The following is a 25,398-nucleotide window of genomic DNA, read 5'->3' as shown; positions in this document are numbered from 1 at the left end:
TGATAACTTCGCTGTGAAAGGCCAAAATGACAAATTGCTTTCCATTTCCAGTAACACAGGTGTGTGCTTTTTGCTTCAACTGTAATAGGGAAAAATCATGTAATTGTATTAAAATTCCATTAAAAACCTATTCAATTTATAATTCACAAGTAAATGAATCATTTCATTTCAGTAGCTATGGGAAAGAGGGTCACTGACTGCTTTCTAAATGTTCATTCAAACAGGTGGGAAGTCTCTGAACCTTTGGCCATGTAGAATTGGAAACAGCTGACCACTTTTAATGTGAGGGACACATGGTTTAGTGGCATTACAGAACAATTTATTTTCAACTATTTATTTTTTTGGCCCCATGCCTCGTTCTCTCTTTAAAGTTGATTAAGTCTTGTATTTTCTGTGTCTTTGTTGCCCATCTAAAATGGGACTAGTACTATTTATGTAGGGTCATTTCTTTTTCAAAATATATTTACCCCAATTGTTTAAAATATTTTGGTATTGCTGTGCTTATCAATGCAATACCTTACTTATTTAGGAGCCTAAATGTCATTTTCAAAAGGAACTTAAGTTCATAGGAACTAAAATTCCATTGGTAGTCAAAGGGACATAGGTTTCTTATTGTTAAAGTTCCTTTTGAACACCTAAATACCTTAAAAATCTGGACTTGGGCACTTGGAGTTTTAGGTTATGTCTACACTGCGCTTTTGTTGGTAAAACTTTTATCAGTAAAGGGTGTGAATAAACACTTCAGTTACAAAAATTTTGCACACATAAAGCACCGCTGTGTACAGCACTTTGTCAATGGAAGACACTCTTCCACTGACAATGCTACGCCACATCGTTGGGGGTGATTTTATTTTGACAACAGGAAAGCTCTCTCCTGCTGGCAGAGTGACTACATGGAAGACTTTATAACTGTGCCACATTAAGCTGTGCAGAGTATACATCGCCTTAGTTTCACTGAAAGTCAATGGTACTTAAAGAAAGCAGTTTTAATAATTGTACTCTTCATTTTTTGACATGGTGGTGCCTAGGATGAATTAACACTGAGTTTTTCAAAATACTTTGAAAATGGCAAGTGTCTGGTTAATGACAGAAAGTTGTAATACTTTTTTTTGTCATTTGTCATAACTATACATTAAATATGCTAAAGATGAAATCCACTAGTCGGAATTCCTAAACCCTGAAACATAAGACCTGTGAAAGGAGCAAGATGTATTAGAAGGGTGGGCAATAATTTTGGGGAGAGGCCCTCCAACATTTTGGTAAGTGATCAAGGACAGAGCTTTTCTATGGAGGGGCTGCAAGGTCTAGAACAGAGGTTGGGTACAGAAGAGAGCTCTGGGTAGGAGACCGGGGTGTGGGGTCTGAGTGGGAGTTTGAGTGAGGGAGGGGGTTATGATCTGGAGCAAGCAATTGGGGTGCAAGTTCTGGTAGGGGGTATGAGTGCAGAAGGGATTCTGCCTGGGGAAGAAGGTCTGGGAGGAGGGAGGGGGAATTGTGACCTAGGGTGGAGGGGGCAGAAGGTTTGAGATGTGACCTGGGGCAGGGGTTTGGGTGCAAGTTCCAGGAGGAGGTATGAGTGCAGGAGAGGATTCTGGCCTGGGGAGGAGTTTAGGGGGGGGTGTCAGGGTCTGAGAGTGAGTTGGGGGCAGGAGGGCCTGGGGTGCCAGAGGCAGGCTGTGGTTAGAAGACACTTACCTAAACAGCTCTTGACCAGCAGCACTCTTAGACAGGCTCCCCTGCCAGCAGTCCCAGACGGCTGGCTGGCTGTGCATGTGGATCTCTGTGCTGCCAGAAATAGGGAGGGAGGGAGAGGCTTCATGTGCTTCCCCCACCCTCAACAAAATCTCTCAGTTCCTATTGGCCAAAAACCAGCCAATGGGAGCTGAGAAATTGTGCTGCACTGCCTCTGCTGCTAGCAAAATCTGAGAGATTTTGTTAGGGGGTGAGGGTAGCCTGCTGAAGGCTCTCCCTCCCCCCCCATCTCCGCAGCACAGAGAGCTACAGGGAGGAGCTAGCCGCTTTGATCACCGCAGCTCCCTGCCGCAGGGGCGGGTGTGGACAGGATCAAAAGGGTTGGTGGGCCAGATCTGGCCTGTGGGGCAGATCTTGTGTACCCCTGGTCTATTAGAACTTTATCTAGTTCAGTCTATGAAAATAATTGTAGGTTGGTTGCGGGGTTTGCTTTTGGAGACTGAAGGGTTACCCTTATATCTCCTACCCCATCTGATAATAAGAGATGGGTTCCAAACAAATCCCACATCCAGACAGTCTCAAAATTCTACTAACTTCCATTTTCAGTCTAGATCCAGATTTTGCATTTCTTCTTTTTGGTAATATACGTCAAAATGGAACAAAGGAGTTTACTTTTGGGTTTCAGTTAAATCTACTACTGTATGATTGTTCATGAAATTAAAAATTAGTCTGAAATCGAACAAGGTCAAAATGATGGAGGGGGGTTCAACCAATTGGCTTTAATTAATTCTTTATTCAGAATACAAATTCATATAGAACTTCAAAAGCCTTAGTATCTTGTAGAATTAGCACTTTTGACTGCAATATAGTAAATAACCATGTTCCACAATATTCATGAGATGATTATTTTAAGTACAGTTCACATCTTGACACTAAATCTTAGCTCTGACATGCAAAAATAACTTTAAAATATTATTGCAAAGTTTGCATTGGCTTAATATTAATAGCAAATTGTAGGTGAGATGAAAGTATTATAATTATATCTCCAAGCAACATGTTCTTAAGAACAGAGTCAATTAACTGCATTTATTTCCACAAATGCTTTCATTAAGAAAAGGCAAAATATAGCCATTAAGGTCTAATGAATATCTACCCATCCTACATCTAATAAATCATAAAATCAAACCCAAAATGTCAACTAAAACTCATCCCTCATATTTCAAGGGTCAGTTGTAGTGACACTGATGGTTCGGAGTAGTTTTACTGCATATTTGAATCTTGTTTTAATGTTGTTACATTAATATAGCCAGGAATAATGAGATGAAATTAAATAAATTAGTAGATGTAATATCACTATCAAAAATATTTTGAACTGTGCCAGATGGGGTACTAATTCTGGTCTCACTGAAGATTAGACATACTGACACAAGTTAGAGTGTGCAATAATAATTCAGGGTTACAAAAGGAAGATGCTCCTTTTGTTAGAAATTTTAACTGGCTGGAACAAAGCACTAGAAAATATACTGTAGGGTATAATCTTGAACCCTCTAGGAGACAGATACAGAAAAGATTTATTAGGTCACCAAACTTGGGAGATTTAATAAGTAGCTAGATAGAAGATATAAAACCTTCATTCTCAGCGTACCCTGTCAGTCTGTGTCAGGAACCAAATTTGTGGAAACTAACAGGATTAAAGCTCTGGTGAGAGTAGCCTTGGAGCATTTACAAACCTAAGGGAATTCTGATGCTCTCAAGAATGGCAGATTTTTATATCATTCTTACACACACCGCAGGCAAGTCAAGTAAATCATAGAGACATAGAAGAATAGGTTTGGAAGAGACCTCAGGAGATCATCTAGTCCAACCCCCTGCTCAAAGCAAGAACAACCCCAACTAAATCAGTCTACCTCAGGCTTTAAAAACATAGAAGGATGGAGGTTCCACCACCTTCTTAGGTAACCCGTTTCAGTACCTCACCACCCTCCTAGTAAAATAGTTTTTCCTAATATCCAACCTAGACCACCCCTACTGCCACTATAAACCATTGCTCTTTGTTCTGTCATCTACCAGCACTGTACACAGCCTAGTTCTATCCTCTTTAGACCCCCTTTCAGGTAGTTGGACCAAACCCCCCCCCTTCTCTTCTGCTCAGCCTCTCCTTATAAGTCAGGCTCCCCAACCCTCTAATCATGTTGTTGCCCTCTGCTGGTCTCTCTTCAATTTGTTCACATTCTTTCTATATTGGGGGGAGGGGCAAAACTGGACACGGTATTCCAGACGTGACCTCACCGGTGCCAAGTAGAGGGGAATAATCACTTCCCTCAATCTGCTGTCAATGCTCCAAATAATGTCATTAGCCTTCTAGGTAACCAGGGTGCACTTTTGACTCATCCAGCTTTTCATCCACTGTAATTCCCAGGTTCTGTTCTGCAGTATTGCTGCATCACTCCCCAGTATAGCCAATCACTCCCCAGCCTGTAGCATTGCATGGGATTCTTCAATCCTTGTTGATACCCTTGAGATTTCTTTTGGTCTAATCCTCCAATTTATCTATATAACTCTAGATTCTATCCTTGTGTCATCTGTGAACTCACTGAGTGTCCACTTGATCCCATTATCCAGATCATTAATGAAGATGTACAAACATCTCCACATACTCTGCTCCCCAGTGCAGCAGTCTGGGAGCTAATCTTGTCTGTAAAGATGAAGACAAAAAAAATTCAGCTTTTTCCACATCATTTGTCACTAGGTAATGCGACAAAATCCCTTGGTAGGTCCCTGGGGGTTCTGTGCTTCTTGACGGTTACTTGAGCGACTCAGAGGCTGTGTCTAGACTGGCCAGTTTTTCCGGAAAAATGGCCGCTTTTCCGGAAAAACTTGCCAGCTGTCTACACTGGCTGCTTGAATTTCCGCAAAAGCACTGACTTCCTACTGTAAGAAATCAGTGCTTTTTGCAGAAATACTATGCTGCTCCCATTCGGGCAAAATTCCCTTTTGCCCCAAACTTTTGCACAAAAGGGCCAATATAGACAGCTGAGATTTGTTTTCCGCAAAAAGGCCCCTATCGCGAAAATGGCGATCGGGGCTTTTTTGCGGAAAAGTGCATCTAGATTGGCCATGGACGCTTTTCCGCAAAAAGTGCTTTTGCAGAAAAGCTTCCGTGCCAATCTAAACGCTCTTTTCTGAAAATGTTTTTAACTGAAAACTTTTCCGTTAAAAGCATTTCCAGAAAATCATGCCAGTCTAGACATAGCCAGAGAGTCCCCTTTGTTGCCCTGGAATTTCCTTAGAGGCAAGGGTCCCCACTTACCGAGTCATTCTCATCACAGGCCAGTCCTTGGGGTTGGGTTGGGTTCGGTTCTGCTCTGTACACCTTCCAAAAACTCCTCCTCCTCTCCTCTGGCTGGCTGGGAGGAATCCTTTTATAGGAACCTTGCAGGCCTTAGTTGGCAACAGGTGCTTAATTAACCCTAGCTGCAAGCTGCCTCCTAATTAGGCCTCTGTTTTCTACCCTGGCTGCTGAGCTGTGTTCAAGTGAGGCTAATTTGGAATCAAGAAAGCATGAACCCACCTCCCAGATATGGCTGCCTTCTATAAGGCTGTGTCTACACTGGCACGATAACTGCACAAAATAGCCACTCTTGCGCAAAAACTTGCTGCCTGTCTACACTGGCCACGTGTTCTTGCACAAGTAAACTGACATTCTAATGTATGAAATCAGGGCTTCTTGTGCAGAACTCTGACGCTCCCGCTCAGGAATAAGCCCTTTTGCACAACTGTTCTTGCTCAAGAGGCCAGTGTAGACTGGCAACATGAATTTCTTGCGCAAGAAAGCCCTAAGGTTAAAATGGCCATCAGAGCTTTCTTGCGCAAGAGAGCGTCTACACTGGCATGGATGCTCTTGTGCAAAAGCACATGCCAGTGTAGACGCTCTCTTCTGGAAGTTTTTGCACAAGAACTCTTCCATAAAAGAAACTGCCAGTGTAGACATAACCTAAGAGTTTTGCAGTTTGCAGGCTGTGGTCTGTCACAGTTGCCTTCCCCATTCAGTATGGGTCCCATGCTTTCCTTGACCACCTCCTTGTTGTTAACATACGTGGAGAAACTCTTTTTGTTATTCTTCACATACCTTGATAGCAAGCTGCAACTTTAGTTGCACTTTAGCCTGCCTGTTAACACCCCTGCTTGCTCAAGCAATACTTTTATAATCCTCTTTAGTCATCTGTCCAAGTTTCCACTTCTTAAATGCTTCTTTTTTGTGTTTAAGTTTGTCATGGATTTCTCTGTTAAGCCAAGCTGATCACCTACCATATTTTCTGTTCTTTCTGCACACTGTGTTGGTTTGTTCCTGAGCCCTCAATGAGGCTTCTTTAAAATAGAGCCAGCTCCCCAGGGCTCCTTTCCTCTTCATATTATCCTTCCTGGGGATCTTGCTCATCAGTTCCCTAAGGGAATCCAAGTTTCTGAAATCTGGCATCCATTTTCTGCTGCTTTCCTTTCTTCCTTTTTCTTGGGATCACCTGCTTCCTTTTCCACCGTCTTTTCAGTTAATTTTTCTTCTCCCTGTCCTCTCTGGTCCTCTCTATTCCTCCTGTCTTCTAGGTGTCACCTCTCCCTTACTTTGTTTTTTGCTTTTAGCTAATCCCTTCCTGCTTCTACCACATCCACCCATATATACATAATTCATAATAAATAATAATGAAATAAATCCCACTCAAAATTATTTTTAAATGTGGTACTAACATGACATTTTTGAACCACCACAGAATTCTCTTAGACCCTTTCTTGCCCTGTGACTGCTTTTTCCATCTAGCTAATAAGCTTGTGAGCTCTTTGAGGCTAAGTTTTTCTCTTGCTGTGTGTTTATAGAGCATCCAGATACTCGTAGATTTTATTGTATTGCATGTAATACCTAATTGGAAAAAAATTTAAAGAGACCATTAACCTATTTAAAATCTGTTAGAGGGTTGTTGTTTTTTCTTCTCTTTGGACCAAGTTCTAACCAGCCTCTGTGGGTATCTGCAGAGTGGGCCAGGAGACACACAGCTGGCCAGAATCCCTTTTATTACATCCCTTGATATTAGGTTCCTTAAAGAGACTCCCCTCAGAGAGATAAAGCGTGGACCATGATAGACAAGATAAACTGAGGGGAGTCTCTAAAAGCAAGCACCACTGTTCGTGGGCTCAGTAGAAGACTGAGCTGTTAATTCTGGCTGACAGGTCAGAATTCCTCTTCTCACACCTTCACCGAAACTTCCTGGTTGACTGTGCAGTGACTCCATGAGCCAAGCAACAACATCCTCGTACTACACCATCTGACAAGGAGAGCGAGTATTTGAACCTTTTGTGGCATTAGGCCTTTTCCTCAGCTACTCTCTCCAGTTTAGAATAAAGAACTATCAGGCATTTCTAGCCAAATATGACTTTCTGAATTACAGCTAATATGAGGAATTTACTGAAGACCTCCCTTCACAAAAGAGGTCTAGTTTTGGAGCAGTCATTGAGAAAGGGAAGCTGGTAGCCAGAATACCACTCCAATCAGCAATGGACACAGCAGATAATTCCTCCAGGGCCATGACTATGGCCAGTTATGTGTATGGTATCTTGGTCCACGTCCTCTCTCTCCACCTCTCACAGACATTTCCTAAGATTCACAGTCAGCATCCAGTACAGTGTGCTTTCAATTGGAGTAGCTCCAACTGCCAGAGTCTTCATCAATGGGTTTTTTTCATCAAAGGAACAGATATATTACCTATATATATTACATCATATATATCAGATATTACAAGGTCCTTGTGTTTCTGTATCTTAGCAATTAGCTTCTTACCCTAGCTGTGTAGGCTCAACACCCAAACATCAACCTCCACCTTCTTTTATCCCTCAGAGTCAGCATCTATGTTGAGAAATCACTCCTAGCCCTCACATAGTCCCTGGACTTTATATGGCCTACCCATCAGTTCAGTTACAGCATGGGCCTACCTCCCAGTGAAGAAGCTCCCAGGAATTAGAGAAATCATAATTTGCATTATCAACAATATTTGTATATCAGACAGGACTTGCCTGCTCCTCCTTGGCCACATGGCTTTATGTACATACATGACTGTCTTCACTGGATTCTGCCTACGCTGCCTCCAGACATCACTTCAGACAGTTTACTTGCCAAAAAGTCACAGCATGGATCTCATGCCAAGGTACTGTCATCCCTTCAGTGGTGGACAGATCTATATCACATATGCAGATCTATATCACACATGTTCCCTTCTTCCGCTCTTCCCCAGACAAGTTGATAATCAACAGTCCTTCCCTTCCAGGCTGGAGAGAGCGCATGGACAATCATATGACACAAGAAAAATGGTCTCCCCAAGAATGCAAGATGCATACCAATATCCTGGAACTCCAAGCTGCATCGAGAGCATGCCAATTTTTTCTCCTGTTCATCTGTTCCCTCATGTTCTTGTCTTGTCAGATACCCACCATTGTTGTCCACATCAGCAAAGAAGCGGGCACAAGATCGATCAATCTCTAAAATTGATGCATCAATCACCAGATCCTATATTCCTGCACTAATGTGTGGTGTGTCGCAAAGGCGTGCACAGAACTCCATGTGGCCATTTTACATGGAGCATTTTTACGTGGTCCTGGAGCAGCATGTCCTGAAAGGACATTGTGGTGAAAGCCTGGGCTCTCCTTGAGTGAGCCCACATGTTGATGGGAAGAGGCAGGCCTGACATTTGGTAGCAGAGAGAGGGTACGTGACATCTTCATCTGATGGGGGATTCCAACTAGAGACCTATTTGTCTTACATATAAACAGCAAATGCACAATGTACTGTTCCAGGGGAGATCTCAGCCACCATTCTCACAGCAATTCTACTACTCTCCTGGTCAGAAAAAATCAGCTATGTATTCCCTCCTCCACTTCACTGCTACTCCAGAAGATCCAACAATACCGAGTAATGTTCCCTGCTGGCCCAGCCAGTTCTGGTTTTCCAGTCTCCTTCACATCTTAACCATTCCTGTTCTCACCTTCCCTGATCTACTGACCCAGTGCAATGGTGAGATTAGACATCCCAATTAACAGGCCCTCCACCTCAGACTATGGTATTTGGATGGGCTTCTGCTTTAGAATAACCTTAGATAAAGAACACATCCATTCTAAAGTAGATACTACAGAAAGGAATCTTGAGACATAATGGAAATGAATCACCAATTGGGTCCAAGAAAAGGGAATTGTATCTGAATCAGCAGGATTCTTCTACTTCCTGGACTACATTGAAGGGATAAGGTCTATACTTCAAGACATGAGGTCTCACTGTAAACCCTCTGAGAGTTCATCTGGTGGCAATTATTGTGTTCCATCATTCTGTGGAAGGTTACTCTGTCTTTACAAACCTACTAATCACTAGATTTTAGAACCTTCCTACACATCTAACCAATAGTACCACAATGGGATCTGGAACCTTTTCTGTCTGTTAATTAAACCATCCTTTGAACCACTGTCACTGTTCTATATCCCTCCTTTCCATGAAAGTCACCTTCCTTGTTACTTCTGCTAAAAGGGCTGGGAAACTCAAAGTTATGGTGATAGACCTGCCTTTCACAATTTCCCAGAAACTTATTCCTGCATCTCAATTTTTTTTTTAAAGTGATCTCCCGGTATCACTCCAATCAATCCTTTCACTAACTTATTTTCTTCTCAAAGCCACACCTGCAGAGGAACACTGTCTGATGGGCTTTAGCCTTTACCTGCAGAGAATGAAATCCATCTGGAAGTTCACAGACTGTTGCACTGGCAGAAAGATTCAGGGGATAGGCCGCCTCCACCAACTGAGTCTCTAAATGGATTTTGGGTTGCATTACAGTCTGCTACCAACTAGCAGGCCTGCCTCTCCCCTTTGAGGTGTGGGCTCACTATAAGAGAGCCCAGGCTTCTGCCACAACCTTCCTTCAGGATGTGCTGTTCCAGGACATATGTAACGTGGCCACATGGAGTTCTGTGCACACCTGTGCAACACACTGCACGTTGGTGCAGGACCCTGTGACAGACTCCTCCTTTGACATGGCAGTTGTGGTCATAACCCTTCTGTCCTCGTTCTCACGCCCCCTTTCCACTTAGGTACTGCTTTGTAATTACTCTCCGCAGAATACCATAGGGATCATTATTTGAAGAGGATATTTACCTGTAACTGGAGGTTCTTCGAGATATATGGTCCCTGTCTATATTCCATTTCCTGCCCTCATTCGCTTTTGCTATTGATATGTCTGATTCATGATGGAGAAGGAACTGGAGATGTGGTCAGTCCACCCTGTGCATAGGACCTTGAACAGAAGCATGAGACAAACAGGACTCATGCACTTATCAAGAGACACTGCTTTCAAATTCTCTGACTTTAGGTGCATAAACCTCAGTGTAATACAAATAGGGACTACACATCTTGAAGAAACCTCCAGACATAGGTAAGAAACTTCCTTTCTTGTTTCAGTGGTCCCTTCCATAGTATGTTTGCTGCAGAGATAGTTTCTTATTTTTTCTGAAGTCCTACTGCACTGCTCAGGAGTTGTAGGTAATAAAGCATTACAGATGATGAGTTCTCTGGGAATGATGTTTTGTTTTATGCATTTTTTCAGGAAATAGATGTTTCTGTCAAGTTTTGCTTCCTTTTACTCATATTGTGGAGTGAAAGACTCAAGAAGTTCAATACATGTAGCTTTTCATAATTAAGGTGAAGGGATAATTTTGATCAGTCTGTCATTACTTACATGAGGAACAGAAATTTGAAAATAGAGTGCACTTTGGTCAGGCAGACAAAGGTGCAGCAGGGTCCAGTGGCTGGAAATTGAATTCAGATAAATTCCAACTCGATATAAGGCACATGAGAAACATTAGAACAATATCTGAAGGATTCTGGTGCATTTGCCGTAAGAGGCAATTTTTAAATCATGATTGGATTTGTTTTCCAAAAGATTTTTTTAATTCAACCACAGCCTTTGGACTTGAAGCAGGAATTAATTCTGAGACATTCTCTGTCTGATGTTTTACAAAAGATCAAACTAAATCTTGGAATCTATGAATATGTGAATTTACACCCACAGATAATTTGCATTGTACATTATTTTATGAGGTTATTTTCTAAGTTGTCATGTCTTTTAAAGTCTTGAAGTATTTTATATTGAAATCAGTTTTAACTTACAAGCTGTTTCTCAGAAAGAAACACTTACACTTCAATGAAGAAATCTTTATTCCTCTACAGATATTCCTGTTGGGTGCTACAATGATATAATACAGGGATTACAGAGGAAATTTTGAGTGTAATTTAGTATATGTATGGTGATTTATTACTTAGGGTGGGTTTGATTAAGGCTTCATAAAACACAATTCCCAGTACTTATCCTGTAAATGAATTCTGGTGTCAGAGCTCTAAAGAAGAGGAAGATTTATCTCTGTGATTTCCGTTATGGTTAATGGAAGGTGTATAAATTCCCTAATGTTGTTTACAAATTTTATCTTGTGTCTAGCATGTGTGTACAGAATCTGGTGAACATATTCAGGAGAAACTAAACTTATTTAACTACATGACTGTGTGCATCATATTTATTCAGTGATTTTAAATCTGACAAGTCTGTGACATTTACCTTAGGCAGCTAAGTAAAAGTATGACGTTTACAATTCTTTGTTCAAATAATATTTGAAGAACAATATTTTTTCTTTTGGACATCAACTCTAGAATTGGCAGAAACATGTTATAAAAAACAAAAATGAATGAATATAGAAAAGTACAGATTTTTAAAGGGTGCTTTTGGAATTAAGACCCATTTTGATTTAATGCACACACATATCAGTACATTTGCTTTTATGGAATTAAATTTTAAATTCACCATTGGCACCTCCTGGTTTTTTTATAATGTCAAAAATACAGTAGTTGCCGTACAAGATGAAAGCACAAGTCCAATGCTGTATTCTGTTCAGCAGTGACCAATATGTGGTGCTTTAGAAACTGACAAAACAAGCCAACGTGTGTAAGCCTATGTTAGAGTTAGTCCTGCTTTGACCCGGGGGTTTAGAGTAGATGACCTCCTTTGGTCTCTTCGGACCCTAAACGTCTGTGATTCTATGATTCCATGCCAATGCAAATGGTGAAAGAGGGTTTTTGTTTCTTTCCTGATTCTTCAGACTTGATTTCTTCAGCATTTCTTCTCACTATTTCTGTGTGTGTACAGTATCTAGCACTATGAGATGCCTGTCTCAGCCTCCTAGATGATACTGTAATACAAGTAAATAATTATAAAGTAAGCAATTAATTATACAAATGCATTACAAAGCAGTATCATGTTAGAGAAAGATTATGTTTGGTCTAGCACAGGTACAGAGGTAGGTAAGACAAAAAACAGGACTGTGTAGAACTTTAAAGACTAACAAGATGGTTTAATAGGTGATGAGCTTTCGTGGGCCAGACCCACTTCCTCAGATCAAATAGTGGAAGAAAATTGTCACAATCATATATACCAAAGGATACAATTAAAAAAATGAACACATATGCAAAGGACAAATCAAATTTCAGAACAGAAGGGGGATGGAGCGGAGGGAAAGGAAGGGGGGAGTAAATGTCAGTGAGCTAATGATATTAGAGGTGATAATTGGGGAAGCTATCTTTGTAATGGGTAAGATAATTAGCATCTTTATTCAAATTTGCGTGTAAAGGGTCGAATTTAAGCATGAATGACAGTTCAGAGGATTCTCTTTGAAGTGAAGTCTTAAAAGGTCTTTGAAGCAGGATGCAGGTAATCAAGTCGTTGAGACAATGGTTGAAATGGAAAGAAACTGTTTTTTCTTTGTGATCCTGTCTGATATCTGTTTTGTGGGCATTGATCCTTTGGCGAAGTGTCTGAGACGTTTGTCCAGTGTACATAGCGGACGGACACTTTTGGCACGATTGCATAAATTATATTTCTGGATGCGCAGGAATATGTGTTCTCGATCTTATAACTCACTTGGTTGGGTCCAATAATGGTATCAGCAGAGTGAATATGTGGACAAAGCTGGCAACGGAGTTTGTTGCAAGGGAAGGTATCAGGGTTGGTATTAGTGTGGTATGTCCTGTGGTTGTTGGTAAGAATCATCTTGAAGTTAGGTGGTTGTCTATAGGAGACTATGGGTCTGTCTCCCAGAGCCTCTTGGAGTTTAGTATCCTGTTCCAGTATAGGCTGTAGTTTATTGATAATGTGTTGGACAGGTTTAAGTTGGGGGCTGTAGGTGATGACAAGTGGTGTTCTATTGTTGGTTTTCTTGGGTCTGTCTTGAAGTAGTTGGTTTCTAGGTATTCGTCTGGCTCTTTCAATTTGCTTTTTTATTTCTCTGGGTGAGTAGTTAAGGTTTATAAATGTTTGGCAGACATCCTGAAGTTTCTAGTCTCTGTCAGTGGGATTAGAGCAGATGCGGTTGTATCGAAGAGCTTTGCTATAGATGATGGACCGTATGGTGTGTTCTGGATGGGAGCTGGAGGCATGTAGGTAACTGTATGAGTCAGTGGGTTTTCTATAGAGAGTGGTGTCTAATTTTCCATTGCTGATTTGTACTGTCATGTCCAGGAAATGGATCTCTCGTGTAGAATGGTCCAGGCTGAGATTGATGGTGGGGTGTAGGTTGTTAAAATCTCTGTGGAATGTCTCCAGTGTTTCTTGGCCATGTGTCCAGATCATAAAGATGTCATCTATGTAGCGTAAGTAGAGAAGGGGTAAAAGAGGCATCCCAGTTAGCTCTTGCACTCAGCAAGTGCTGCACTTTAGGGGTTTTTTTAAGTTACAGACTAACACAGGTATCCCTCTGAGACTTTTGAACAATGGCAATGTTTACAGCAGCTGTGATCTCTTCAAAGATGTGCAGAAAGCCATGTTATGGTCCTATCACTCTCTGTGCTGTGCAGCAAAGACGGCCTTACATAGGAAGAGAGTGTATTCTGAACCCTTTCAAATGCTGAAGCAGGTGCTACGCTTCCTAAAACTCTCTCTGATCTGCATATCCCAGACTCAGTGCCTCTGGGAACTACACACGAGTGTGACCCTTTAAACTGGCCCCAGAGTGAGGCTATGCTTTAAAAGTAGAAGAGAACCCTAATTTTAACCATGCATTTTTGTGAAAACATTAGTTTTAATTAGTGATAAAAATATATGTTTAAACAACCTGGTCATGATTTTGTTAGATTTGATTGCAGTGCCACTTTACCCTAAATACCTCAGTTCACACACACCTGGAAGCTAACAAAGTACTTATGAAACTGAAAGTCCTGTGTCACTACCTAGTATTTGTACAGTCTTCTGGTCAGACAAATTAGAAAAGCATAAAAGTGTCATCCTATGTGCCTATTCAAAGGATCATCAGTGCAGCAAGCATTGTCATCTTGTGTTGCATATGGTCCACAACAAAGGAGAGACAATTATATGAATGTGAGAGAAAAATCTGCTTGGAATATAAATTAAATCTGCTTGGAGTATAAATTAAATTAAAGATGAAAAGAATTTACCAGTATGCTGAAATATTGACATACTGGAGGTGGCTGAGGTTTTTTTAAAAGAACAGAACTATCCAAAGCACAGGACTTGGTGGTGATGGGGGACTTCAACTATCTGGACATCTGTTGGGAAAATAACACAGCAGGGCACAGATTATCCACCAAGTTCTTGGAATGTATTGGAGATTTGTTTTCATTCAGAAGGTGGAAAAAGCTACTATGGGAGAGGCTGTTCTACATTTGATTTTTACAAAAAGGGAAGAACTAGATGAGAATTTGAAAGTGGAAGGCGGCATGGGTGAAAATGATCATGAAATGATAGAATTCATGCTTGTAAGGAAAGATAGAAGGGAGAACAGCAAAACAAAGACAATGGATTTCAGGAAGGCAGACTTTAGCAAACTCAGGGAGCTAGTAGAAATGCGACTACTTAATGGCAGTGGTTAAAGAGAGATGAATATTGGTTAGAAAAATTTGATGTATATTGGTAAATGCTGATGTCTCCATATACACACAAGTGAACAAAAATATTTCCATTGATTCCATTCCATAGGAATTTATGGATAGACAAAGTAATAAAAATGCTGTTTGAGAATTTATTAATACTGCTTAATGATGTTTCCTTTGCATGTTTTAACATGTGATGTTCATTATTTTTGTTTTAACAGTTACAAAGCTTTAACTTTCTGATTCTGTCTCTGTAGTCATTAAATAATTATTGTCTGATCCCCTCCTTAATTTTGCACAATTGTGTAAATTTGAATAAATACAAAATACTTAAAAATAAACATGTAATTCTGCCTAGCCTACCTATAAGATTACATGAATATTTCCGTATGTATGTTCTTTTGCACTGTGGTCACACATGATGATTTGAAAACAAACCCCATTGTGTTTCATTCAAAAAAGAAAGTGGGACCTCTGATTATGCTCCAATAAAAATAAATAGGAGTCTGTCTATCTATTTCAATGGGAGCAGAGTTGGGCCATTAAATCTGAATGGCAATAAAAAATTAAAGAGCCTCTTCCTGGAAATCTTCCCTCGCTTAAATAAGAGGTATGGCTGAGGGGCATAGATGGAATATTTTATGGATTAAGCTTTCTTTATTGTGGCCTTGGTGTGTTAAAGCTGCTGATTAGAGCTTAATATAGTAGCCTTTCATCTCTTATGCAAATGGAAGGCTTCAGATATAAGTTAACAAAATTATTTTTTGTCTGAAGCAAGCAGGCACAAGGCAATCAACTGATACTCTTTCCCCTTTGCATTTTCTATTTACAATGAAAAGCCAATGATAAGTAATTCATGACTCGTGTCCTTTATGTCTTTGATCTGTCACTGCTGAAGGCACTAACAGACTTGTATTATTTTCTTCTAGTTTTTCCTGGATGGTCCTGTGCTAACTTTCATCCCAATTCTTAATTCATCAAATGCAAGTTTTCTCAATGCAAGTAATCAAACACTGTGGCATATAGAAAAGAACTATTTTTACCTACCAGTAAGTTCATTTACATTTCTTTCTTTGTTTATAATTTGCAATGGCTACCTTAAACCTATCATCACTGGACCTTTTGAGGCTTAGTGGCTCAGAGGATTTCTCAGGAAGCCTCTAAAGAACTGATTTTTTTCCAGAGGCATTGAGCACTTGCAACTTCATTTGAAGTCAAGGATAGGTGCAGCATCTCAATGCTGCTGAAAAGCAGGCCCTAATTTAGAATTTCAATGAATTTCAGATTAAGAACGCGATTTTGAAGACGGTCTAGTCACCAAGAATTCTCGAGTTCTAATTCTAAAAAAAATGCCTCTGCACAGTATCAGTAGAATATATCCTAAATGGGTCAGGAACTGATTAGTTGATACAGATCTGAGAGTAGGAGGTTATTCAGTGAGGAATAAACAATCAAATGGGGCTGTGTCTAGTGGCTTTCCAGAGCTACCAGCACTGGGACTGCTGCTATTCAATACTTGCATCAATTATCTGAAAGGAAATATAAGGTCACTGCAGAGAAAATCTGCAGATGAAACAAAGATTGATGGAGTAGTAAATAATGAGGACTGGGCAGTCATACAGAGAAATCCAAGACTATATCCTAGAAAGCAGGAATTAGAGGGTCATCTTGGACAACATGAGCTTCCAGTGCAATGCTACAGAATTTTTTTTAAAAAGGCTCATGTGACCCGTGGATGAAAATTTGGAGAAGGTTCCGAAAAGAGACACAAACATGGTTTGAGGGCTGGAGAATGTGCCTTTCAATGAGTTTTTAAGAGCTCCATCTATTTAGCTTATCAAAAAAGAAGATTGAGACATACCATGATTATTATCTAACTTCCGTCATGGACAGAAAATACCAAGTGCTAAAGGGCTTTCCAGTCTAGTGGAGAAAGGCATCACAAGAACCCGTGACTGAAAGCCAGAAACAAGACACGTTCAAATTAGGCATAATATTTTAATTCTGAGGATGATTAAATATTGAAACAAACTACAAAGAGTGGTGGTGGAATCTCAAGTTCTTGATGTCTTCGGACCAAGATGAGGTGTCTTTCTGAAAAATATGTTTTAGCCAAACACAAGTTTTTGGTCTCAGTAAAGGGGTAACTGGGTAACATTTAATAAGGTGATATATACTAGGTTATACTAGATGATGTAATGTTTCTCTTGACCTAAATTCTCTAAGTTCTGTCTCCCACTGTGGCCTTGGGCAAGCCATTCAAGATCTTTGTCATAGTTTTCCAATCTATAAAATGACAATAATTACTAAGGGTATGTCTACACTGCCACCCTAGTTCGAACTAGGGTGGTTAATGTAGGCAACGGAAGTTGCAAATGAAGCCCGGGATTTGAATTTCCCGGGCTTCATTTGCATCTTGCCGGGTGCCGCCATTTTTAAAGCCACGCTAGTTCGGACTCCGTGCCCACGGGTACACGCAGCACAGAATAGGTAATTCGGATTAGGCTTCCTATTCCGAACTACTGGTACACCTCGTTCCACGAGGAGTAACGGTAGTTCGAAATAGGAATCCTAATCCGAACTACCTACTCCGTGCCGCGTGTACCCGTGGGCACGGAGTCCAAACTAGCGGGGCTTTAAAAATGGCGGCGCCCGGCAAGATGCAAATGAAGCCCGGGAAATTCAAATCCCGGGCTTCATTTGCAACTTCGATTGCCTACATTAACCACCCTAGTTTGAACTAGGGTGGTAGTGTAGACATACCCTAATTCAGATCGGTGTTGTAAAGATTAACTAGTTTAACATTAACATGTTAATTATAAACATAATTTTAATTTATTCTGAAAGAAATTTTTAATCATCAGTGCCTGATTGGAGGGCTCACTTCTTACAACTTGCATCAATTTTAACTTGTTGATGTGAAAGCAGCTAATCTAAATGGGGATAAACTTTGTGCACATTTTTATTTTTTAGTCAGTGGGCCTAAAAAGGGGACTTTTTTGCAAAAATTATGAAAGCGTCTTCTCTCTTCTTTAACTGGAATTGAAATTTTGCAAGGAGTTCTAGCACCCAAGAATATTTAAGGAGGTGTAAAACATTTATTTCCGGATCTGTTAGTGTGAACTGATGGGTTATTAGTAGCACATTTCTTTCATCTGAATGGATATGATTAAAGAGCTTTTGCTGTAAATAAACTAATCTTAATCTTCCCAGGTCCTCTGTATGTATATACCTGGAAAAACTGTCAATCCACTCATTTATTTTATTTTATTTTATTTTAAACAGTAACATTTTATGTTCACTTTGCTATGTTATTTTATTGTGCTTTATATTTCCTTGATGTTCTTTCACCAAAACAAAGGATAAGTTTAAGATGTCTTGGCACTATCCAGTATTTTACGAAGATACCCAGGTCTTCGTGGTTTTGCAACTATTTATAGTAACTGCTGTTTCATAGTTTTAAAATTTAAATAATATCAAACCCCATTCTTTAAATGTAGAAACTATATTGTCTATCACTTTATAAATGGGCTTAACATTTATGACAGAAATAGACAAAAATATTGTCATTGCTTTGTTAATAATTCAGGTACAATGAATAATTTATGGCAGAATAAAGGTTTTAACACTCCTCTTTCTTATTTATTTATTAAACACCTCCTAATTATATAGTAGTTCCATCCTTACCCACACTAAGTATTTCAGAGGTCACCATTTCTGACTTGATAAAGGCAGCAAGAGAGAGAGAAAATCCTTTTGAATGATTAATAATTGTTGATTTCCAAAAATTAAAAATGTATAGAAAAAACTGCTCCATGTTTATTGAATGATATATTGAACACTCATGGTGGCAAAACATTTTCTTTTGTTAAAATTAAAAGTCAGTCTTCTGGATACGTGTATAATGGCATTAAACATTACACCCACAGAGAAACTTCCTGTTACTTATAAAAAGTGAAACTGACAGATCTCTTGAATATGTCGTCTAAAATGAATGAATAAGAGATGTTTAAATTGCGTCAATCCCAGAAGAACTGAGCCCTATTTGGAACCACGTTAGTTAATATTTTTTGCTGCCATTTGAGGTGTTCTTAGTTACATTACTGTGCATCCTGCTGATACACAAGATTTGTCAGGGAATACTTAATCAGCAGCAAAGGGACTGCTAGTCTTTTTGGCTTGTTAGGAGGCTTAAAAATTGTTTCCAAATGTTAGAAGTTATGCAGAATTTGTATTTTTTAGACCCACATGATCTCCTTCCATAAGAGACAGAATATAGTCACAATTACAGTATTGTCAACTCCAAATGTTCAAAATTAATTATTCTGCTCCCAGAATACCATGAGATTTCTTTATAATATATTTGCGGTTCTTTTTATGTGTCTCTAGTTGTTGAGCCCTTTGAATTCATACTTTCAAAATTCTCCTCCACAACCATGTGGGCTATCAGCTTATTTCTTCTTTTTCTAGAAGTCTCATGATAAAATCACAAGAGTTGGCAACAGTGCAGCTCTGTGGCTTCAAAATAGCTGCTGTCTGGGTATTCTGTACCCTGCAGGAGAGTGAAGAAGACTAGTGGTGAGGTACACCAGGAAGGAAAGCAGTCTTTGATATGAAAATCCTGTAATGGTGTTTACTCACCACAATGGTGCCTCCTGCTGCTCACACTGGGAATTAGCTTTGACACTCAGCAGGACACCCCTTCAGGCTGATGTCTTGCTTGTCGCTCTGCTCTGCGTCACTCATAGAACCGCAGTGTCTTCTTCCACTAGTCCCCCACCGCCCTCAGTGAGTCTAAGCTCTGGAGTATCCTTGCCAGCTGTGACTGCATGGAGCTTCAGGGAACCCACCGCCCACAGTTCCGGGCTGTTGGGACTGAACTCACAAAGGTCACAGATTCTATGACTTCTGTGACCTCCATGAAAAAAAACTGTAGCCTTAGACATAAGTTATGCTGACATAGGCTGTAGCGTAGGCATACCCAAAGAAATGAGAGACAAACTTTAAGGCTACATTTTCAAAACTACACCGCAATCTGAGGTACCTACATTTTTGGCTTCTTGACTTGTATGAGACAGACACCCATTGAAGCAACATTTGCAAATGGGCTCTGAATTTCTAAATGTTGTTCCTTTATTTATTAACAAAGTTTCTTGGCCTGTGTGTTCCTTTTTGGATGTACAAACATTAACATTAAATGAGGGAATCTAAAAAGCTCAAACTGTGTCTATACTGAAGATATACATGTAGAGGGGCGAAGAAACTTTCAAATAGTGAAAACTACTATTTTTTTCAAGGATTGATACATCAAAAATGGTTTAAAACTGAACTCCCCTGGTGGACCAGCTCCTGCCTGCCACCCCACGCTGCTGCCTCTGATCAGGAATGGGGCTGTGAGTGCACTGGCTCCCAGCCCCACCTCTGGGGACTATCAAATAGTGTAACCACTAAGGGTACGTCTAGACTACAGGCTTTTGTCGACAGAAGTTCTGTCGACAGATACTGTCGACAAAACTTCTGTCGACAAAGAGCGTCTACACTACATTCAGTTCTGTCGACAAAGCAAGCTGCTTTGTCAACATGGTAGTGTAGACGCAAAGGACAGTTTACATGCAATAACACCTTCTGTCGACAGAAACTCTGTCGACAGAAGGCGTTATGCCTCGTAAAATGAGGTTTACCAGTGTCGACAAAACTGCTGAGTTCTGTCGACGTTATGTCGACAGAACTCAGCGGTAGTGTAGACGCAGGTATAGTTTTGTCGACAAAAGTTCACTTTTGTCGACAAAACTCTGTAGTCTAGACACACCCTAAGATTTTATGTGGTTACACAACTATCCAGTTACACAATATCTAATATCCCTAGTTTTTTGTGTCTCGTTGATGTGTGGGGCCATGCTTATTCTCTATCTTGCAAGTTCAGGATCAGAATAACCCCTGCAAGTTTAGCTTCATGTGTTTTACTGCAAATATGTAAACTTTAGATTAAACCCAGATCCCTTAGTCTAGGAATAACCTATTTATCGCTCTGGTCTTAAACATGTTTCAGAAATGTCATACAGAAGGAATTCATAACTTCACAGTATTAAGAAATGCATTTTACAATTTATATTAATAACCAATGTGTTATTAAATTTCATATGATACCTCATAATAAGGCATATTTTGTTCAGATGTTATTGCAATAGTGTGTACAATGTGAATACACAAATCCCTGAGTCACAACAAGGTCCACATTGAGTAGGTAGCTGCAGACAGTTTGGACATTTTCCTGCAAATCCTTACCTTACAGATAATGATGTACAAGGTAATTAGTTGCATTCCAGTTTCATTGTATGCCATGCAAGGGCACAAGTAAGCACTAGGGCAAGTACAGCCCTCCCAGTCTGAGCATTGTTAAATCTTGTGCCCCATGCCCTTACTTGGAAATTTGCAGGAAAAAGTAAGTGTCAGTGAGTTGATGAAGAATAGGCATGAAGAGGGGATGTGGGCAGTGTTCCTGCTAACATTTTCTATCCTTGGGCAAGTTGAATTTTCTTTTGGGTGGTTTGAAATTTCCTATGTGCAACACCAATATTGAGGTTGTGTGTGTGGATGTGCACCACCAATACAAATAAAACACACACACACAATTTTAAGAAGTCCATATGTGTGGAAGAAAACATGTTAAAACAAGGGATATTTAACACAGAGCAATGCCTATGATGTTTAATATGAAATTAAATAAAAAAGAAAATTAACACTACCCTTGGAGTATATGTATCAATCTTTCTACCAGCCCAAGCTAGTGCTTGCTACTTTTGACTCCTCATAAAAGCCAAAACTCTACCAAATAGAAAAGATCTGGCCTTAATGCAATACAGTATGCCATGTATTAATTAGTAACACAGATTTTTAAAAAATTATTCAGTTGAGAGTTTTAGATATTGACAACAAAAAAATATTCTCTTAAAAGCTTCACGGGGTAGCCGAGTTATCTGAAGTGGGCTGTGTCCACGAAAGCTCATGATGCCATCTACATGTTTTGTTAGTCTACAAAGTGCTACCAGACTATTTGTTGTTTTTTTTTAGTTTATTCTATTAAAAGAACATTTTTCTTTTAAGTCATTACCACCTTATGCAAACTTTTTTTGAAATGCAATCATGCAAATGGCCTGGCGCACACACTTTCCTTGCAACCTGTTCCCTCCCTCAACTGTCAGACAGAGGACTGCAGCTAGTCAGACACTGCAAACAAACTGCCCCCCTGCCTCCACCTCACTAGCAACCATCTACCCTCTCTTTCTCCCACCTATCCCTATGCATTCAGCCCCTTCTCTCCCCCTTCCCAGGAGGTGTAAGAGTGCAGAGTTTCTACCTCTCTCTCCTCCTGCAGAGGGACGCTCTAAACTCCCCTCCCCTCTGACTCCTCATCAGCAAATTAATTACTTACTTACTCACTCCCCCTACCTACTACTTGTCTCCTTTTCTCCTTTTTTACCAGCTCTTGGAGCTCCTCAATTTAAGCAGGCAACTAGCTCCATTTAGCTGCTTGCTCAGTGAGACACCCCTCCCCCTGCAAATCAGCAGAGCTCCCTGCCTGGGCATGACCTTGAAACTTCTGAGCAGAGCTCAAAAAACTGCTGGGCAGGAACACAACTTACAGGGATGTGGATTTAAGGAATCTCTTAATGACATATCTAGTGTGAGTCTGAACCAAGTGAGAATAGTATTGATTTGTTATAATTTTATCAAAGACATCCTTGTTATATATTTAGTGATTCCTGGCCATAATGTGCCCATGGCTCTGTTTGATTATTTAGTAGTCAGGAAAGATTTCTTAATTTATATGGGTTTTTAATCATGTTTGTAAAGCTAATGTAGACATTGCATTACAAGTTTGTTTTTTTTCTCACCAGTTACTATTCACAAGGTCGAATCCTAAATATTTGTCTTGTTTGGTTTCTGTGTGTCAGTACTTTATCTATAGCTGCATTCTGGGGCTGATATCCTGTTCTGTTTTCCTGCGGATAAATTATGAGTTGAAAATGGTGATAATGCTAATTGCATTGGTAGGCTACCATATCATCCTCCTGCACACTCATGGCTCCAAGCTTGATGAATACAGCACATTCCTGTATAAAATGGAAACCATGAAGAGGTAAGTTGTATTTTTGGTTTGGTAGTTTTTTTGGTTTGTTGGGGTTTTTTTTAAGCACACTATTAGGAAAATGACAATTAATAATATTGCTTGTGTAGTAGAGCCGAACAGAGGTTGCCTTGTTTGGGAAAAAATGTATATATTCTACAAATCCTAGTTCAGGATAACTGACTCCTATGTTCTAACTATGTGACTTGATTGTATATGTAACAGTGTTATAAAGAAATAAACCTGTTCAGACTGCATAAATCATTTAGTGTTTGTATTATGTTGTAGTTTCATTTGCGTTGTCATAAAAAAGAGTGTGGCATTTGTTCTTTGTTACCTGAACCATGTTAAAATGTGGTTTTTGGTAGCAGTCAAACCATCATTTGTTCCCAGCATTAGTGTTAACTGTGTAGTTGTTAACAATGTATTATGTGCATGACTGATTTTGAAAAGTGTAGACCAACAGTCAATTTTAGCAGCTTTTCTGTATCTTGCCATGATAACAAAGAGAGATATTCTGAGAAGACACTATTCTTTGAGGGGACGAAGGTATAGATATAACTGGGAATGACTTTTTAAGTGAATGAATATATAACTTGTGTTGAGTTAGTTGGGTCTTTGCCATGGGCAAGATAATAACTTTCTGCAACCTTCCTCATACAATGTAGAAAGGGCATGTGGTACTTCTCCCCTGCCTTTTTTAAAAAGTACATTCTCATCAAGATAGCATGTGTTGACAGTGTATATGCCATGGTAGAAAATCGTGAGTTCTTTGAGTAGAATTTTAGTGTCTAACGCTCTTCACTGATCCAAGTCTTAAGACACTGGGCCCTGGTCTACACAAGGACTTTATTTTGAAATAATCTCCCAAGATAGAATTTATAAGCGGATCATCCTCACTACCAAGCCCATTATTTCAAAATAACTGGCTGCGGAATTCAAAATCTGTTCTCCTACTTTTTATCAGGAGTAATGAATTAATTCTGAAATAGTTATTTCAAAATAGAGGTAGCGTGGATGCTCCAGTGCCGCTATTTTGAAATAACTACTCCCCAGAGTAATTTGAACTAATTCTAAGTCTGAGGCTCTAAGTCTGAGGTTGTGTGTCCACACTAAGGGTACGTCTACAGGCTTCTGTCGACAGATACTGTCGACAAAACTTCTGTCGACAAAGAGCATCTACACTACATTGAGTTCTGTCGACAAAGCAAGCTGCTTTGTCAACCTGGTAGTGTAGACGCAAAGGACAGTTTACATGCAATAACACCTCTGTCGACAGAAGGCGTTATGCCTCGTAAAATGAGGTTTACCAGCGTTGACAAAACTGCTTAGTTCTCTCGACGTTATGTCGACAGAACTCAGTGGTAGTGTAGACGCAGGTATAGTTTTGTCGACAAAAGTCTACTTTTGTCGACAAAACCCTGTAGTCTAGACACACCCTAAGTCACAGGCATGTGTGCCTGCCTCAGATTAATTTTGAGGCTTCCCTGTAGTGTGGACACACTAGTTCGAATTTCTTAAATCAGGAGTTAAGTAAAATTTAGTAATTTTGAAATACTGTCTAATGTAGACATGGCCTAGGATACCATGGAATAAGAATTTGATTAGAATAGTCATACTTGCATTGTGTTTCTTTTTGCCTTTGAAAATACAAAGTGTAACACACAAACAGGATAGTGAGGGGATGTATTCATAAGGGGTATGTCTACACTGCAAATTTAATTCGGAATAACAGCGGTTATTCCGAATTAACTTCCATACCGTCTACACAAGCAAACCGCTATTTCAAATTAAATTCGAAATAGCGGGGCACTTCATTTGAGTTTGGTAAACCTCATTCTATGAGGAGTAACGCTAAACTCGAATTAGCTAATTTGGAATAAGCACAGCCTTCCAAGTTTCCCCTGGTGGCCACTCTGGGCCAAACCAGGAAAACTCTTCTCCCTCCCCCCAGCCCCGAAGCCCTTAAAGGGGCACACTCTGGCCACATTGTCTGTGCCAGCTCCAAGCCTGCTGGCCCAGAGCAAGCAGTCTCTGCCCCAACCCAGTGGCCCCAAAACATGAGCCAGCAAGCCACTTGCAGCCAGCCCTCCACTGCACCCCAGTCTGCCAGGACCCGGAGAATGCGGGCGCCTTCCTGGTCCAGGGTGGAGACCAGGGTGGACCATACTCAGGTTTGGGGGAATGCCCCCAGCATCCATGATCTCCGCACTAGATGGAGGAATGCAGCCGACTATGGCAGGAAAGCTGCCAGCCAGGCCACCAAAGGCCACATGCGAACCCAGGAGCAGGTTTGCATGAAAATCAAGTTGGTCCAGCAAGACCTCCAACCCTGAGCTTCTCCTCCTCCTTCCTCCCCTTCCAGCTCCCTCCTCCCAGGTTTCCCCCTCCCCACTCGCACCCTCATTCCCACCCCAGTTTTGGTCAATAAAGAGAGTTTGTTTTTTACAAGAAATGTGTTTTTATTTGACATCAGCAAGGGGGGTTAGGGAGGGGTAAGTGGAAGGACGTGAGGAAGGAATGAGGCACAAGCCCCAAGTAGGGCAGAACAGGGAGGCTCTTAATGCTCCTCAGGGTGGAAGCTCTCCCACAGGGCCTCCTGGATACTGACAGCCCCTCGATGGAA

General features: G+C 40.4%; 1 protein-coding gene across 4 annotated transcripts in view; it reads left to right on the top strand.

Annotated features, from left to right (window-relative positions):
• Positions 1-25,398, top strand: part of ADCY2 (adenylate cyclase 2) — a 361,616-nt gene that overhangs the window by 301,392 nt on the left and 34,826 nt on the right. For all 4 annotated transcript variants that reach the window (XM_075921497.1, XM_014573081.3, XM_075921498.1 and 1 more), the window contains 2 exons: positions 15,574-15,693; positions 22,600-22,784. In XM_075921497.1, coding sequence (XP_075777612.1) covers positions 15,574-15,693; positions 22,600-22,784 — 305 coding nt within the window. The remainder of the gene's footprint in view (positions 1-15,573; positions 15,694-22,599; positions 22,785-25,398) is intronic.

Source organism: Pelodiscus sinensis, chromosome 2 (genome assembly GCF_049634645.1).
Source record: "Pelodiscus sinensis isolate JC-2024 chromosome 2, ASM4963464v1, whole genome shotgun sequence".
Classification (NCBI taxonomy): Eukaryota; Metazoa; Chordata; order Testudines; family Trionychidae; genus Pelodiscus; species Pelodiscus sinensis.
The sequence above is the reverse complement of the archived record's forward strand: the minus strand, read 5'-3'. Positions and strand labels throughout refer to the sequence as shown.